The 17439-nt window shown below is 36.5% G+C and overlaps 1 protein-coding gene across 9 annotated transcripts in view; it reads right to left on the bottom strand.

Annotated features, from left to right (window-relative positions):
- Positions 1-17439, bottom strand: part of TRAF2 (TNF receptor associated factor 2) — a 120779-nt gene that overhangs the window by 4699 nt on the left and 98641 nt on the right. For 6 of the 9 annotated variants that reach the window (XM_072633034.1, XM_072633038.1, XM_072633033.1 and 3 more), the window contains 6 exons: positions 16167-16328; positions 13011-13085; positions 5808-5882; positions 3967-4314; positions 2835-3012; positions 753-901 (listed from right to left, as the gene is read on the bottom strand). In XM_072633034.1, coding sequence (XP_072489135.1) covers positions 753-901; positions 2835-3012; positions 3967-4314; positions 5808-5882; positions 13011-13085; positions 16167-16328 — 987 coding nt within the window. Of the gene's footprint in view, positions 1-752; positions 902-2766; positions 3013-3966; positions 4315-5807; positions 5883-13010; positions 13086-16166; positions 16329-17439 lie in introns of all 9 variants that reach the window. The other 3 variants (XM_072633035.1, XM_072633039.1, XR_011972272.1) reach the window with 2 other exon arrangements.

Here is a 17439-nt window from a genome sequence, read left to right as displayed (position 1 = left end):
TGGTTTTAACCTGCTAAGGCTCACCCCATAAAGGCATTTGTTTATCCAAGACACTGGGAAGTATATGTAATTTTCCCTGCAGAAACTACACTTTTCCAGAGGAAAACACAATTTAAAAGATCTAATTTCTTCAGAGTCATTTGCAAATATAAGCATAAGGGAAGAGAGACTCTTTGGAGACAGAGTAATAACTATTACACTAAAAACAAGGGCTAATAAATCATTTGGTTATCAGATTTAGGACCAAATGTCAGGAGTATATCTTCCTCTTTTTATTCCTATTAGAAAAAGGCTTCTTCTCCTTCTGAATCAGCTCCACCTTACGATAAGAGGCACTGATAGGTAAAAAAGGATAATATTCTGGGAACTGCAACAAGAAGGAACACTTTTCTTATTGGTCCAATCTATAGATCCTTAATTCAGCTGACTGAAGACTGACTTTGGATAGCCAAAATATAAAATCCATTAGCTCTCATTTAGAGAGGTGTATAAAATGATTAATGTTTGCTTAAACGTCACATGCCAGATGGCCTTCTAAAGCAGGGGCATGGTTTGTAGGTGAAAGACCTTAGTTACACTATTTTCTACAGTAGGACTTATTTTCTACAGTAGAATTAAGCCTGACCTTGGAGAGTCCTCTGGGAACTAGGTGGGTGTTTGTACAGGAGAAGGAGAGGCAAGATAGTATCTGAGAAGTCCTCACTGCTACCAGAATTGAAAGACAAGCCCTGTGTTTACTAGGTCAGGCTTACCTTTTGATTAAAGGGCCAACGTAGAAGTGCATCATTTGGTCCTTTCATCACGACAAAGAAAAGAGAAAGGTGGGTCCCACGTCCAGTGCCATCCCCATTCAGATAAATTCTCAAACACATCTTATAGCCATATTTGCTCGTGTAGAAGGCTAACAAAGCGATGCAAAATGTACATAATAAATATCTGGACAAAACTGGGGGAGGAATGAGAGGGAAGAAAAACCTGACTTGTTTTCAAGTGGGATTGTTCTTACTGAAGTTCTCTTGGGGGTTTCCAACAATCAGGCTTCCAATTTCCCAAAAGAGAGATAGAGGGCTCCCTGTCTAGAAAGGATTCAGTTTTCAGAGCCAAAGAAAGAAATGGCTGAGAAGAAAACTGGTTTTAAATAAAGCAACAACCCCCACACCAAGCTAGCCTCTAAAGAAAGAGCTATCAGGTAGGTAAATGGAAACCAATACTTTTTAGGATAACTAACTCAAGGATAAATTCCCAAAGAACAAATTCATATTAAATAAAAAATGGCCAGATAAAAGGATTTAGAAAAGGATTTAGCCTTAACAATCTAACTCTAAATACATAGATTTCAATGAAAAATTTGGAAGGGGAGGTAGGAAAAGGCAGAAGTATAGATATTGAAAAGATGCAGATGAACAAACAGCTGGTCCTAAAATCACTGGTGAAACCATGATATTAAAAATAACAAGGATATGAGAGGATGTCACAAATGCTGTGGAGGCTTTCCCATTTCAAGGTTTTTATCTCAGAAAGATGTGCAGTTTGAATAAAGAGATCCAAAGCAAAGCAGGGAGAAAATAAACTCCATATAAGTGCCATAAACTCAAACCGAAAGGAAATTTGTAATCAAGTTAGAAGTATACTTATGAATTTAATAAGAGCAGCACTATGACTGTGTAAAATAACAAAAGCCTCTTTCCCCTGATTAATATAGGTAAGAGCTAAGAAGTAGTACCCCTTGGTTGAAATTAGGGGAATCTTTATTAATCTACTGCAACCTCAAGTTTCATTGAGAAAATTATCTTTTGTTACCTCTGCTTTTTCCTAATGAAACTTCTACTTTCCCAATCTCAAATGAGAGAAGCCTGGATTTGTGTTCCCCTCTCAATCACTTCGAAATCATCACCAAGGTAACTTGAATAACACCCCCAAAAAGTTCAGTGCTTGACACTTTCAAAGTGAATATGAACATTTGTGGGAAAGTTGCCTTCTGCTTGAGAAATTAACCAAGATAAGGAAGAGGAGGCAGAATTTTTGCAGGGAGATATCTACCATAGAAGAAATATCTTAAACATTTTTATTGTCAAATAAGGTCTTTCATTTCACCATTAAAGGTCTTCTCTTTCACACCTGCTCCAGATTAATTATTTTGAGACATCAGGACCCATATAACCAAGGATCTATGCTGTCTTTACATAAAAGTGAGAAAACCTCATTAGGGTCAATTCTTGATTACATGGGCTAGCAAAGAGGAGTGCTGGTAAAGATAATTCAAAACAAAGAGAATCCTAAAAATATTTTAAAGAGTTCTGGAATACACGATAAAACTTTTGAGGCATTAAATTTACCTTACTTAGCTTGATGTTAGCACAAATGGGCTGTGAACCTAGTATCTCTAGGCTCCCCAGCTGATGGTAGAGGTAGGTCTACCAAATACCTCTTAGATAGCAAAAGGAAACCAAACTAGAATTCAACATTTGTCTTGGATAAATCACATGAGAATAAGAGAAAGTTGATAACATAGTGATAAGATAGTGATGTTCTCACTATGCCAGGACACTGATGGCAGAGCACCAGAAGAGGGGGAACTTAAAGAAATTCACAAGTTGTATAATAGATATTTCCCCTAAATAGATTCCCATTCTTCCTTTTGTTTAACTGCCCAAGTCTAGTCAATGTAGTTTTAACTCCTTCAAGGAAAAAAAAAACTATGGGGGAGGGGTAGAAATATTCTAAAACTGATCTACAGAATTGCAGGTGACATTTCCACATGCCCACCTGAATAAATGAAATATGTGGAGCACAGAAAAAGGTGCCAGTTACAAGGTTATTTTCGAGAGAACAACCTGGAGAGAAGATGGCAGGAGAGCGGCCGGCCATGGCTTCCTGGCGTTTCCTAGCAAAGTCTGTTATCTTCCATATGAAAATTCCATCATAAGTGGAAGCTTCCATCTCAAGGATCTTCTGTTCCATGTCAGCCATTGCCAGGTCTTTCAATCCTATACTCCTTTCCAGCTGCTGGACCTAATGATTAGAATACACATTGTAGTCTTGTTAGACCTACATATCTGCTATAGCTCCAAGGGAGTGACTAGGCTCCTGCTGGAATCTTCTGACACAAATTCCAACAAGAGTACTAGAGACAACTAGAAACAGTATAATCTGCCACTAAAATTCAATTCAACAAAACATGACAAGCCAAATTTCCCACATCTAGATATTCTATAGATTTCTTGTAAGACAGAAATTTTCAAGAGATGTTTCCTGAGGCACTTGTATGGATAGTTCCTTGAAAGAATGTACTGGGATGTATTTAACTGATGTCTAAAATAAAAACCCTTTCCCAAATGTGATCTGAAAAATGAGATTCTATGGAACCAAGAATAACAAAGATATCTCAGTCTCAAAAACTATGAAAAGTTGCTGCTACAGAACATCAAAAACCACCTCACTCCAGGAATATTTCTATCACTGTTGGTCAGTGGGATCAAAGAAAAAGCATGACAGTAGATTTCTACTTCTTGAAAACAATGTAACAATTAAGGTAACACCTAATGTTCATCTGGTAAGGAGTTATCTGGTGAGAATTTTGGGAGATAAGAAAATTAAGCCTTATAATACCTTTCTAGAAATCTCTAGAGTCAGGTCTTCAGCTCCCAAGATCACTACTGAAAGAAGGGAGTTAGCACAATGTAGAGAAAACGGCAATGAACCAGAAATGAGGAGACTAGGGATGTATTCCCACCTCTGTCACTAACTAGCTGTGTGACCTTGGTCTCTTTGTATGTAAAATGAATGGCTGGCCCAGATGACATACATTGTCTCTTCCAGCTCTGAAATTCTATGCTTTTAAAGTGCAAGATTTAAGTAAAAGGCAGCAAGAATAGTCAGTGCCACACATGCAACACATATGGGGCATGCAAACACAAGTACAGTCCCAAAGGAAGAAAATCGCTGCAACTTCCCAAGATTACAGACCTTGGTACTGAGAGTTTCAATTTTCTCTTGGTCTAGGCGATGCTGCCTGCTGCAAGCTTCGGCTGTCATGGACACTCTCTCCACCTCCCGGTTCAAGACACAGACAATGTTCTCAAAAGTGACTGTTTTTCTTTCCAAGGTTTCACATCTCTCCAACAGCTCTGTAGACTTGGACATCTCTGACCCTAAGGCCAATGAGTTGTTTCCCCAGCCTCCCATGTCACCTTGGCCAAGGAGGGGACCAATATCTCCATGGAAATGCCTGGCTTCAAGGACAAAGTTTAACAACATGCAGAGGTGCTCAGCCACCTTCTGAATTTCATGATCCTGCTGTTTCTCATTTTCTACCTAGAGAAAACAAGGATAGCTGTTAAGTGATTATAGTATATTATAATTTACAGATTAACCAAGACAGAGATTACAATTTTAACTCAGGAAGTGAAAAGAAGAAATATATACACTTCAGGGTGGAAAGTTAAAAAGATGAAGGACCTCAAAGATACCCCGAAATTTTTATTCTGTAATAAATTTTGAGGAAACAAAATTTCAAAATGATGACAAATTTTGACCTCCCCCTAACCCATTTTCAGGAATACCAGATAACCCAGAAATTTCTGTTATGTGATAAATATTGAGGAAACAAAATTTTAAAATCATGACAAATTTTGACCTCCCCCCAACGTATTTTCAAGGATACCAGTGTATCTATTATTTACCACAGGCAAATCAGCTACATTTTACATTAAATTTCCCATTTTAAGTATCATGTAAGAATCTGAAATGTGATAAAAACTGATGGCAATTCTTTTTACTTTCCAAATGAATATAACTGACCAGATCACCTATATTTTGACCATAAATATCCCTATCAATATACAAAATACCTTTCTTTAAAGAACTCAGATATATAACCTATGTCCCCATGTGCCTCAAACCAGCCTCCAAGATAAGCTTCTGCAGAGCTAATACTAACACTCAGGTAAATTAATGCAGAATTGTTTTTTCAAATCTTGGTTCCTACACTGCAAGTTTTACTTAAATCCTCATCTTGATTCATGAAATTTCCATAATTGTATATAAATCAGTTTGCCCTTTTAATTCTATAAAACCTGCAAGATTTAACCAATGGCTTTGAAAGCTTCAAATCTCTTGGGTTAAAGACATGTATTATTTACAACTGTGTACATAGAACGCTCAATACAATGCATTATCAGTAGGTGGCCAAAAAAGTCTTATACATAGACAATTTGCTTATTAAATCACTTTGTATTTATTACACTAGTAATTTTTTTGGATTATCATGACCATCTCCAAACATCTACATTTGATGGCTCAAGACTTACTTATTCTAACAAGTCTTCCCTGATAAAACACAGGCCTGCACTTGGAACTCAAATATTTTTAATTCATCCCATTATTATTTTGAGTATTTTGATACTCATTCCTAATTTTTTGTGGTAAATCATGTATATATATTGCCTCTCTACCAAGGTTTTTAAGTTCCTAGAAAGCTGAGCTGCTTGCTTCAAATAATTGCTTAAATTTTGAAAAGGGGAACATGGAGTAATTCCCTGACCTGACAATCCCTTAGCGTAAGGAATGTGAGGAAACACATTAAGAGCAGTCAACTTATTAATGAGAACGGAAGACAGGGCATAAATTTTAGGTAAAATGATATGATCTTAACAAACTGAGACAGAAGACATTCCAGGCTTTCTAATATTTCCACTCTTGAAATAAAGAAATAAAGAATAAGATTCCGTTATTCTCAATCTCCCTTTATGAGCTCTATACACTGAATAGCACTTCTGCCACTACAAATAAACACAAACTGCACTCACCATTTCAGTACAGCCCACAACATGGAATTTGCAAGGCCCTTTGCATTTGCCACATGCCTTGACATGGTCCTGAAACTAAACAGAGAGAGAAAAATACAACACATATATGATCAATTCAATTAAACAACTATTTAGCACCAATTATATGCTAGACACGAGGGAGAATACAAAAATGAAAAATGAAATGGTACTGATCTTCAAGGAGTTTCTGATTTCTTACTACAAGTTAGCACACAGGAGAGCTTCCTTCCACAGAAGACAAGACATTCAGAGAGGGGGGTATCACCATCCCTCCTCCCTCTTGCTTTCAGCAGAGAATTTTGCCTCCTCCTTTACTGAGAAATTAAAGCCATCATATCTGACACCTCAAACCTCTCTAAATCAATTTCCCATTCATCCTACCTTTGCTCCAATCTCTGATAAATAAATGGCTCTTCTCTTTGCTAAGACCACTGTTCTACTTGTCACCTTAAAACCATTCCTTGTTATTTCAAATGGGAAGCACGTCTCTTTGATCATATCTCATTTAAATACATTTTCGATCTCTCCTTATGTACTGGCTCCTTCCTTTCTGTCTACACAAATATTCAGGTCTCCTCCATACTTAAAAAACTTTCACTCGACTCAGTCCTATGAATTATCATTCCTTAATTTTCCTCCCATTCACATTAAATCCTTTTTGACTGATTCATAGCCAAAAAACTCTTAGAAAAAGTTGTCTACACTCATTTCACTTCTTCATACTCTACTTACTAATTTTAACCTCTTGCCATTGACTTCTAACCCACTACTCTATTTCTTCAAGGCTACCAAAAATCTAACAAATGCTAAAAACAATGATCTTTTCTGGTCTTTATCCTTCTTGTCCTTTGTGATGCTTTTGATAGTGCTGACCACTCTTTCCTTCATATTTTCTCTTCCTTGTGTTTTCATAACACTGCTCTCTCTTGGTTCTTCTCCTACCTGTCTTAACACTTCTCAGTCTGCTTTGTTAGATCATTACCTTCTTTCCCCTAACTCTAACTATTGCCCAAGGTTCTGCCCTGGGCCCTCTAGTCTTCTCTCTCTACATTTTTTCTTGAAGAACTTATCTGCTCCAATGGGTTTAATTATCATCCCTATGAAGATGATTCGAAAATCTAGATATCCAGTTCTAATGTCACTTGCGAGTTCCAGGCCCACATGTGTGCTCGATTTAGATGTTCTGTAGGTATCTCAAACACATGTCCAAAACTGAACTTATTATCTTCCTCAAATCTTATTCCTTTTCCAGTCATTCAACAAGCATTTGTTACGTCCCTATTATATGTGTCAGACATTATGTTAGTTGTTAGCATACAAAGATAATAATAAACACTTTCTACTTTCAAGAAGTTCACATCCTATTTCAGTTGAAGGTACCACCATTCTTCTAGGCACCCAAGTTCACAATCTAGGAGTCATTCACAACTCTTTAGTCTCCATTTCTCTTTATAATCTGCTAGGAAGTTAGGTAGTGTAGTAGAGTACTAGGCCTAGAGTCAAGAAGATCTGAGTTCAAATATAACCTCAAACACTTACTAGCTGTGTGACCCTGGGCAAGTCACTTAATTTCTGTCTGCAAAATAAAAGTACCTACCTCCCAGGCTTGCTGCAAGGATCAAATGAGATAATGATTACAAAGTGTTTAGCACACTGCCTGGCACAGAGTAATGCTATATAAATGTTAGTTATGATGATGATGATGTGCAAGAAAAGTCTTTGATGAGCCAAAATGAAATTGCATAAGGAATATGTCTGGATTGGCTGAAGAAACTTTGTCATGCCCTATGAGTCATTTATGAAATACCAAGCCAGTATATGGTCCTGAGAGAATGGAATGAGCAAAAGCCAAGAGAAAGTATTCCAGCAACACCCTTGAAGAGGAGCTGCTTGGAGGGAGGAAAATGGCTCAGCTTTGGCCTTGGCCTAGGTATCTTTTCCCATTCGCCTGTTGGTTGGAAGGGGACCCTGCAATTTTCAAAGGTCTAGAGCGTTTTGGACTTCCCAATTTCTCATCAGTGTTCTAGCAACATTCTCTAAGACAGCAGTAGCTGACATTTCAGAATATTGTGCATAGGCAACAGAGTAAAGCCTGGATGTGATATAAAAAAGCAGATTTGTGGCACCACAAGAAGCCAGAAAATAACTTATACTATGCCTAAGGTGTATGTCATAAGCATGCAAAGAAGGGAGAAAATAACTTACAGAAATCAAGATGTGTGAGTTACCCCTTTGCTATATGTGGTTTTTAGGCTCAACCACACTTTCCTTTGGACTTTTTGGGGGACATTTTGTATTGATCGTTCTTACTGTACCATTTTAGTAAATAACTCTTTCTAAAAGCTACTTAAGTTTGGCTACATGAATTGTAATTCCCTCGCAATCAAGACGAAGAGTGGCTCCAGAAAAGATCCTTGCCAACTCCTCAAGGCAAATTTTAGAGCCCTGAGAAGGCCCTGTAGCCATGATCTGGGACTTAGCCTTATCAGTATAAGTAGGAGCTGATACCGTAGTTCCATAATATGTGCTACATGTACAACATCTTATCCCCTAACAATCCCTTTCTTTCCATTTATCTGGCTGTCTACCCAGTAAAGGTCCTCATCATTTGTCAGCTGCACTACTGCAATAATTTTTTACCCTCTTTACTCTCTCCAATTCATCTTCCACATAACTAATATAATTTGCCTAAAGCAAATGTCTGATCATACCATTCCCCTATACAAAGATCTTCAGTGGATCCTACTGCCTTTAGGACTTAGTGCAATTCAACTAGCATGTATTAGGCATATACTATGTGCCAGGTACTGTGCTAGGTCCTGGGGATGAAAAGATAGAAATGAAAATAGTCTCTGCCCTCAATAAACTTACATTCTATTGGATAAAAGATGAACTCTTCTAGTTTTCATTTCAAAATATGGCTTGACTTCCCTTCATAACCTGACTCCAGTCAATTTTCCAGCTAATTTCACATTATTCCTCTTAATTAAATCTATGTTCAAACTATCACAATGGATGCAACATATTTTCCAACTACATACAATCAATAGTATTTGCCTCACTAATTATGAAGGGTAGAATGCTTCACTAAAAGGTGAGAATGTTCTCAAAGAGTTGTGTGTATGGTGTGACATTTTAGAATATTGTCAGTAATTTTTTTGTTTTCAACATCTAGATAACAGAGCATTTAAGTTTACTCTAACTAAAGAAAATTTTCCTCATTCTTTGGTAAATGCTAATTAAAATACATAAAGATAAATTTCTGTTATACGGACAGTTCTCTGGTTACAGTAAAGATTACAGTGAAAATATAAGTGATGACAAAATAAAAGGGTTCAATAAAAATTTATTTTTTATGAAGAACAAAAAATCAGGATATTTGGACACTGAACCATGTCTTTCAATAAATTATGATCTATAAAAGAATCCTGGAAGGTGAATCAGAAAATAGTCCTCAATATTAAACAGTCCTCAGTTCGAGGAATAGTATAAAGTATTATTCACCTCCACACCAAGGGGAAATGGACATGGAACAATAAGATGAAGTAAATGGACTTAAATTTACCCATCATTTGAACGAGTTAACAAGAGAATGAGTTTTTTAGGTGAAGTTTTGCTAGGACACTTGAAAAAGAATATACAACTATGTAATATAGTTTAGGTTAACTGACAGGGAAGTAGAAACATGAACAGAAGCAAGAGCTAAATGACTACTATGATTCTTTAATAGGATCACAAAATCAGAATGGCAAAGGACATTAGAGATCATCTAGTCTAAGTCCTTTAGTTTACAGATGAGGAGATACAGGGCTAGAGGGGTTAATTATCTGTCCAAGAGTGGCTTAAAGGAATGTAGTATGTGATAAATAGTCACAGGATATGAACAGGCAGTTTTCAGAGGAAGAAATTAAAGCTATCTGTAGTCATATGAAAAAATGCTCTAACTCACTATTGATTAGAGAGATGCAAATCAAAACAACTCTGAGGTACCACATCACACCTGTCAGATTGGTTAACATGACAAAACAGGAAGATGATAAATGTTGGAGAAGATATGAAAGAGTTGGAACACTAATTCATTGTTGGTGGAGCTGTGAGCTGATTCAACCACTCTGGAGAGCAATTTGGAACTATGCCCGAAGGGCTACAAAAATGTGCATAGCCTTTGACCCAGCAATATCACTTCTAGGACTGTATCTCAAAGAGATCATAAAAATGGGAAAGGGTCCCACATGTACAGAAATATATACAGCAGCTCTCTTTGTGGTAGCGAAGAACTGGAAATCAAGGGGATGCCCATCAATTGGGGAATGACTGAACAAGTTGTGGCATATGAATGTAATGGAATACTGTTGTGCTATGAGAAATGATGAACAGGAAGACTTCAGAAAGGCCTGTAAAGACTTATACGAACTGATGCTGAGTGAAAGGAGCAGAACCAGGAGAACTTTGTACACAGCAACAACCACAGCGTGTGAGGAATTTTTCTAGTAGACTTAGCCCTTCACAGCAATGCAGGGACCTAAAAACATTCTCAATGGACTCTTGAGGCAAAACGCCTTCCACATCCAGAGAAAGAATTATGGAACTGGATTGCAGAATGAAGCAGAATATTTTCTCCTGTGTTATGTTTTGTTTTTTCTCATTGTTTCTCCCATTCATTTTAATTCTTCTATACAATATGACTAATGTAATAATGTGTTTAATAAGAATGTATGTGTAGAACCCATATAAGATTGCTTGTTGTCTTGGGGAGGCGGGGGAAAAAATCTATGACTTATGGAAGTGATTGTAGAAAACCAAAAACAAACAAATAAATAAATAAAGGAATGTAGCATGTGAATATTATGGAATGCTACTGTGTTCTAATAAAAGATGAATATAAGATCAGAGATACATGGGAAGACTCCTATGAACTGATGAAGAGCAAAGTAGGCAGAACCAGAACAATACATATAATGATTTTAATAATTAAACAAAAAAGCTTAATAGTGAGCAGCTGTTTTGATCAATTCTGATCCTGGAGGAAAAAGAAGAAAATATGCTTTTCTCCCTTTGGCAGAGATGTGGAGGATTGTGAATATAAAACAATGAATGCATATACAGCCTGACATGGTAACTGTGTCAGATGGTTTGCTTAACTAATAGAGTTCGGATTTGAACCAAGGTTCTTTTTAACTCCAAATACAGTGCTTTTCCTACTACTTTCTAACTTTTTTACACTGTGGACTTGGTTAAAAATTTGGTAATCATTATGTGCTTTTCATCTTTAAAACAGGAATAAATTTGCTAACTTTACAGACCTCAGAGGAAAATTATAATAGCTATAAAGAAAATATAAAAAAATTTTGAGCTACTTAGAAGAAAAATATTATATAAATCAGTAGACTATATAAGCTTTCTTCAACATTAAAAATGCTACTTACATCAAAATTGCAGGCAGTGCTTTAAGAGCAATACTTTTTATCAATTTATTTGTTTTCAGTTTTCTACAATCTTAGATTTTCTCCCCGCTCCCTCCCTGAGATGGCATGCATTTTTATATGGGTTTTACACATACACTCTTACTAATATATTCTCACCTTAGTCATACTTCATGGAAGAATTAAAATGAATGGGAGAAACCATGAGAAAAACCAAACCAAAACAAAACACAAGAGAAAATAGTCTGCTTCATTCTGCAATCCAATTCCATAGTTCTTTCTCTGGATGTGGAGGGCATTTTGCCTCAAGAGTCCATTGGGAATGTTCTAGGTTCTTGCATTGCTGGGAAGGGCTAAGTCTACAAGAAAAATTCCTCACACACTGTGGTCATTGCTGTGCACAATGTTCTCCTGGTTCTGCTCCTTTCACTCAGCATCAGTTCATATAAGTCCTTCCAGGCCTCTCTGAAGTCTTCCTGTTCATCATTTCTTATGGAACAAAAGTGTTCCATTACATTCATATACCACAACTTGTTCAGTCATTCTCCAGTTGATGGGCATCCCCCTGATTTCCAGTTCTTCGCCACCACAAAGAGAGCTGAAGAGCAATACTTTTAAAAATCATTTCTTCTTTTAACTATAGAAAAAAAGATCTATCCTAGTTGGTAGTCTATCTTTTTTTGAGAATCTGTATCTTCTATTATTTATAAAAATAAGGTGTCTTGGCACACAAAAGATATTTAGTAAATGTATACTGAATGAATAAAGTGGGCAAATTCCCAGGATAGACCTGGAAAGACCTAAATTTTCACAGGTTTCTGCAAGACATGTCTATGACAAAATAAATGTTCTAAGAATATCTAAGCAGCTATTAGAAAAATTCCAAGTGCCTAAACAAATTATTGTTTCTTGAAGACTGTAGATCTTGTGTCACTGAAAAATTATTTTTTATTCACATTTACTTCAATACTTTTGTTCCTGGTGTTACCCTGGCTTAACTGATAAAATCTCACTTGATATTCAATTCTCTTGAAATGAAAGAATACTGACTAGCACTAAAAATAATGGGGGGGGGCAGTAATGAATAATCAACCTAGAAAAACAGATGAAAGCCAGATTGTGAATGGCTTTAAATGCCAAATATAGGTATTTATATTTTATCCTAGAGATAATGAGGTGCTACTAAAGCTTTCCGAAGAGAGGACCAACATGGTCAGACTTGTGTTTTAGGAATATAAATTTGGCAGTTGCATGGATGATGGACTGGAGAGAGAAGACTCTTCATGTAAGAAGAAGAATTAGGAAGTTATTATAATAGTCCAGTAGAGATAAGTGCATAAGAGATGTACAAAACTGTGTAAGGTCCAAGGTAAAAGGTCATTCTCAGGAATCAAATAATTCATAGGTAAAAACACTTTTTTAACATTTTAAAAAAGTTATTGGAAATAGCCATTTGACAAATTTGCCTGTAAGAATTTTTGATAGAAAAAATAAAAGGAGCTCCCATTTTTTTGGTCACTTTGCCATCAATATACTGCCAATGGGAGGAAGGCATATTATTTTTATTTCACTAGCCCTCTTGTTTGCAAGGTCCTCAGCATGTGGGTCAATCATTCTTTTTCTTTTCTGAGCACTGTAGGCCTGAATCTGTAATTTTGTCTCAGTGTCATTCAGCATAAATGCAGTATTTATAAGAGGAGCATATTCTGTTGCCCTGTTAATCCCAAGTCCTAAAATACATGAAAGAAACCCAACTTACTTTTTCTCGCAGAATTTTCTTCTTACCACAGCCTTCACAAGTCAAGGGAAATTTGGGACAGATCTCATCATGGGCCTTCAAAAAAAGGGACAAGAATCATTAGGACTGACAGTGACCCTCCTCTAAGAACATCTCCCTTCAAGCAGCTTCTTCAATTCTACTGAATTCTACCTAAATAGCCCACCTGGAAATGAAGATTAATCATGAAAGCTAAATATTGCTCAGGCAATTCTTCCATTTATTCAGTTTCTTAAAGCCGCAAAAAAGACCTCTTCCCATGACACTGATACCTGAATCTTCTTAATACAGAAATTGAAACCCTTTTCAAAGGGTTTCTTTCACAAAAGTAACACTGACTAATTAAGCAGAAATCTAACTTCCTAGTTCCAAATACTTGTTAGCTCTAAAGTAAGAGGTTTGGGAACTAAAGACAGAAAGGGAAAGCATTTCATCTGTCCTGCCAATGCTCCTTAAAAAAGCAAATTTGCCTAAGGTTCTAAAATCAGCATGCCAGATCCTACTTCAAGACTTTCATGGCTAGTGAACAATATCCCTACAGGCTTAGGACTTTACAAGACCGTGCTAAAAGAAACATTAGTGATCTAAAGACTTTACTAACATTTTAGTTTGCCTTTACTACAGATACCATGTATATAACATGCCCTCAAAAGCCTTAGTCGCGGTTTAAGCCAAAGAATAATAATAGCTTAAAACTATGTTAAGACTTCTTTAGTATACCCTTTAATGCATTTCTTCTCCATCTCAGCACTTAGCAATTGGCATATGATACATGCTTAATAAATGCTTCCTGATTGATTCATACCTGTTAAAAAGAAAGTGTGGTCAAAGGATTTAAATAGGGTTAGGAACAAAATTCAAGCTACCTGTGGTCATATGAAAAAAACCCTCCAAATCATTAGGAATTAGAGAAATACAAATTAATACAATTCTGAGGTTCTACCTCAGCCCTATCAGATTGATAAATGAAAAAGGAAAATGACAGGTTGAAGAAGCTGTGGGAAAAGAGATACATTAAGACATTGCTGGTGAAATTGTGAAATGGTACAGCCATTCTGAAAAGCAATTTGCAACTAGATCCACAAAGTTACTAAACCTTATATTCTTTGGATCTAGCAATACCACTATGAGGTTTACACTCCAGGAAAGGGGTGTAAATATAGTACAATATATTTGCAAAAGCTCCTTCTGTAGTGGTAAAGAACTGAAAACTAAAGGGATACCAATCAACTAAGAATGGATGAACAAATTATGGTATATGAATGTAATAGAATACTATTGTGCTATGAGAAACAAAGAGACTGCTTCACAAACCAGGAAGGCTTATCTGAATTGATTTAGAATGAAGAGAGCAGAACCAAGAGAACAATTTATACTATAATATCAATATTGTAAAAATGAACAATTCAAAAAGAAGTAAAAACTTTTTAACAATCAAGCCTGATTCCAAATAATGAAGAATGCTACCCAGTTCTTGATAAAGCAGTGACTAATACGCAAAAAGATTTTGGGAAATATTTTGCTTAACTATGTTTATTTGCTACAAGGGTTTTGGTTTTTTATTTTTTCAGTGAGGGGGGTGAAAGGGAAGGAGGAAAACTGTCACTCATAAACCTTCAATCTTACTAACCCTCTAACCCTCAAACATTCCTACTAAATGAAATAAAATGGCTAGAAACTCTTTGGAAAACAGATGTTTCCTATTAACACTGATGTAATAATCAATAAAATATGTTAAATCACATCTTTTTGTTGTAATTTATCTTTTTATTGAAAAAATAAGTCAGCCACTATTATCTTTGTTCTATATAGTGTAAGAACTAGAACTCCAGATCACTAAAACCACTGCCACTAGAACACTTTTTTAAAACCATGTATCTGCTTTATGACAAATCACTTTAAGACTATAAAATGCTGGATGTGAAAAACACAAGAGAACTGAGCAGTTTTAAATAACACATCCACTTCTACCTTAATCAAAAATATTAAGACCACCCAATGTACCATCCCAACCAAATAGTATTGAGGTTGCAGGGCTAATGAATCCCTCACTCCAACAGATAGTTTTTCACTCACTCTGTCCAATACTAAAACCTCCTAAACAATCACCCAATCTAAAAGAGAAAAACAGGACCTCTTTCCATAAATGCAGAACACTCAACAATAACAAATCTAAGACAAGTGAATAGATTTCACTTACATCAGATTCAAGTCCAATAACTGACTTTTATAGCCAGCACAATGAGTTCATATTGAGATCATCACCCAAAGTCCAGCACAGAGGAGGCACATAAAATAAAAGTTTGTTGAACTAAATTGAAGGAAAAAGAGAGGAAAGAAAACAGGAACAAAGGAAAGGTCTCAGTAGCACTGCCTCAATCATACATAATGGAGCAATACCATGTCTAAAAATCAACCAGGATTCCTAGGATAAAAACTACTTGTAGAAGAGTAAGAAACTGCCATTATCTATAAGGATAATCTGAAGGCTGATTCTAAAAGGCAAAGAAAGTACATGTGCCCTGTCTTTGTATTCCCTTGCCTGCCATCTCCAACTCCAATGCCCCAAATGCTTAGCCCTGAACCCCACTGCAGACTGGCTTTAGAATGAAATCTGGTATCCAAAGAGAGTATGACAGGATTGTACTGAAGTTTCTAATACAGATGTCATAGATGGTCCTCAATCAATTCATTTTTTCGGCCTCATATGATCACAGGGAAGAAGTTTGAGAAGGGCCAAAGGGAAAATGAAAGCATTAAAAGTTGTTTTACAGTCACTTTATATATCCAAAAGTTAAGTCATGCTACTACACAACTAACCTATATTACAATTCTTTGTGATGAGAATGAAAGTGAGCATCAAAAACAAGAAATAAAATGAGAAAAGAGACCTTTGCAGATTTAAAAACTATTGGGTTTTTTGTACATTGTTAATAACCTACATTTTACTATAAGAAAGCACTCAATTTAAGAGTTCCCAAAATAACTGTCTCTTCAGCCCATTAGAAGTTTGTTTGTTCTACTGCAGTTTTTGTCATAGATCATCCCAGATCCTAAATAAGTCAATTTGGGTGAAAAGGCAGAACCATACTATAAGAGCACGATGTGGCCAAGTGACTCCTATTTTTGGTCTCGTACCTTAATATCAGGATAGTAGAAAAGAACTTTGCAGTATCTGCAGTTGAGGCTTCTCTTTGGGCATTCCCGCTCAGAATGATGCTCCTTCTCACCCAGTTTGATCATCCACTTACATGCTGGGCACTCGATTAGCATGAATGGGCAGTGTCCTTCATGGCAGCTCTGTGGCAACAAAGGGAGCAGGTTCAATAGAGCAAACAATGGGAGGCCTACTGGGAGTCACTGAAATAGGGATCTGCTGCTTTGTCAGCCAGCTTAATTAACTCCCTGACAGTGCCACAAGAAGAGGATCACATGTATATGTCCTCATTTTCTTATTCTGGAATTAGGTTTAAAGGTGCTGCTCTAAAGACACTAAGTATAAAGTAGTCGAAGCTAGACCAAAAAATGATGGTCATAAGTTGGAGGAATGTTCCTTCTTTTGCATCTTTCGGTAAATCTGAGAATGACAAAATGAACAAGCTGAGGAACAAGATCCCTTACTGATATGGTTGGATAGCTGTTGCATGGTAAAAAGTATGATGACAATCTGATCTGATTTAAGGGGGAAAGAAAGATGATAAGAATGATGATAAAAAGAACTCTCCCCCAGACTTTGCTGAAGAGGAAACAGAACCACCACCCCTTAAAATCCATCAAGAGATACTTTTAGGGCTTCTGGCTATGGCAGCAAAGATAAAAGAACTTTATTTTTACATGCTCCTTCACCTTCAGCAAATTTCCTAGAGTAATTAAACTTGTGGCTGCCCTCAGAAGAAGCAGGTCTCTCTCTCATATCAGCAACAACCTGGAGAGGCAGTAAAGAAACACATTCTTTTTTTCTCAGTGTCTATTTAGTTTCCTGAAGGATTTTCCACTATCAGGACTCCCACTTATATTTGTATCAGCTCCAATATATAGTAGGCACACTTTTCAACTGCTATCTAACAGTGTCATTTCCTCTTCTAGGTGTTCAATTTAGCTCACAGTGCCAAGCCACTAAAGACAAATGACAAACTCTCAAATGTGTCCATTGAAGGGGAACATTAAATTTAAAGAATGTAACTTCTTTTTGACTTTCATTTTAAAAGGCACAACCCACCAGACTGCTCCTTGCCTTGATCACTTTTCTAAGTCATCCTAACTCAGGCCAGCTGTCTTGAAGACATTTAAGGTGATTTTAGACAAAAAGAGCCAAGAAAATATGGCTGAGTCAAAGCAATTTCAATTACTGAGGGGAAAATAAATACCTCCATATATCCATTCTACTGACCTTAGGTTAGGAACATTAATA

The sequence above is a fragment of the Notamacropus eugenii genome, chromosome 1 (genome assembly GCF_028372415.1).
Source record: "Notamacropus eugenii isolate mMacEug1 chromosome 1, mMacEug1.pri_v2, whole genome shotgun sequence".
Taxonomy (NCBI): Eukaryota; Metazoa; Chordata; class Mammalia; order Diprotodontia; family Macropodidae; genus Notamacropus; species Notamacropus eugenii.
This window is presented reverse-complemented; position numbering and strand designations above follow the sequence as displayed.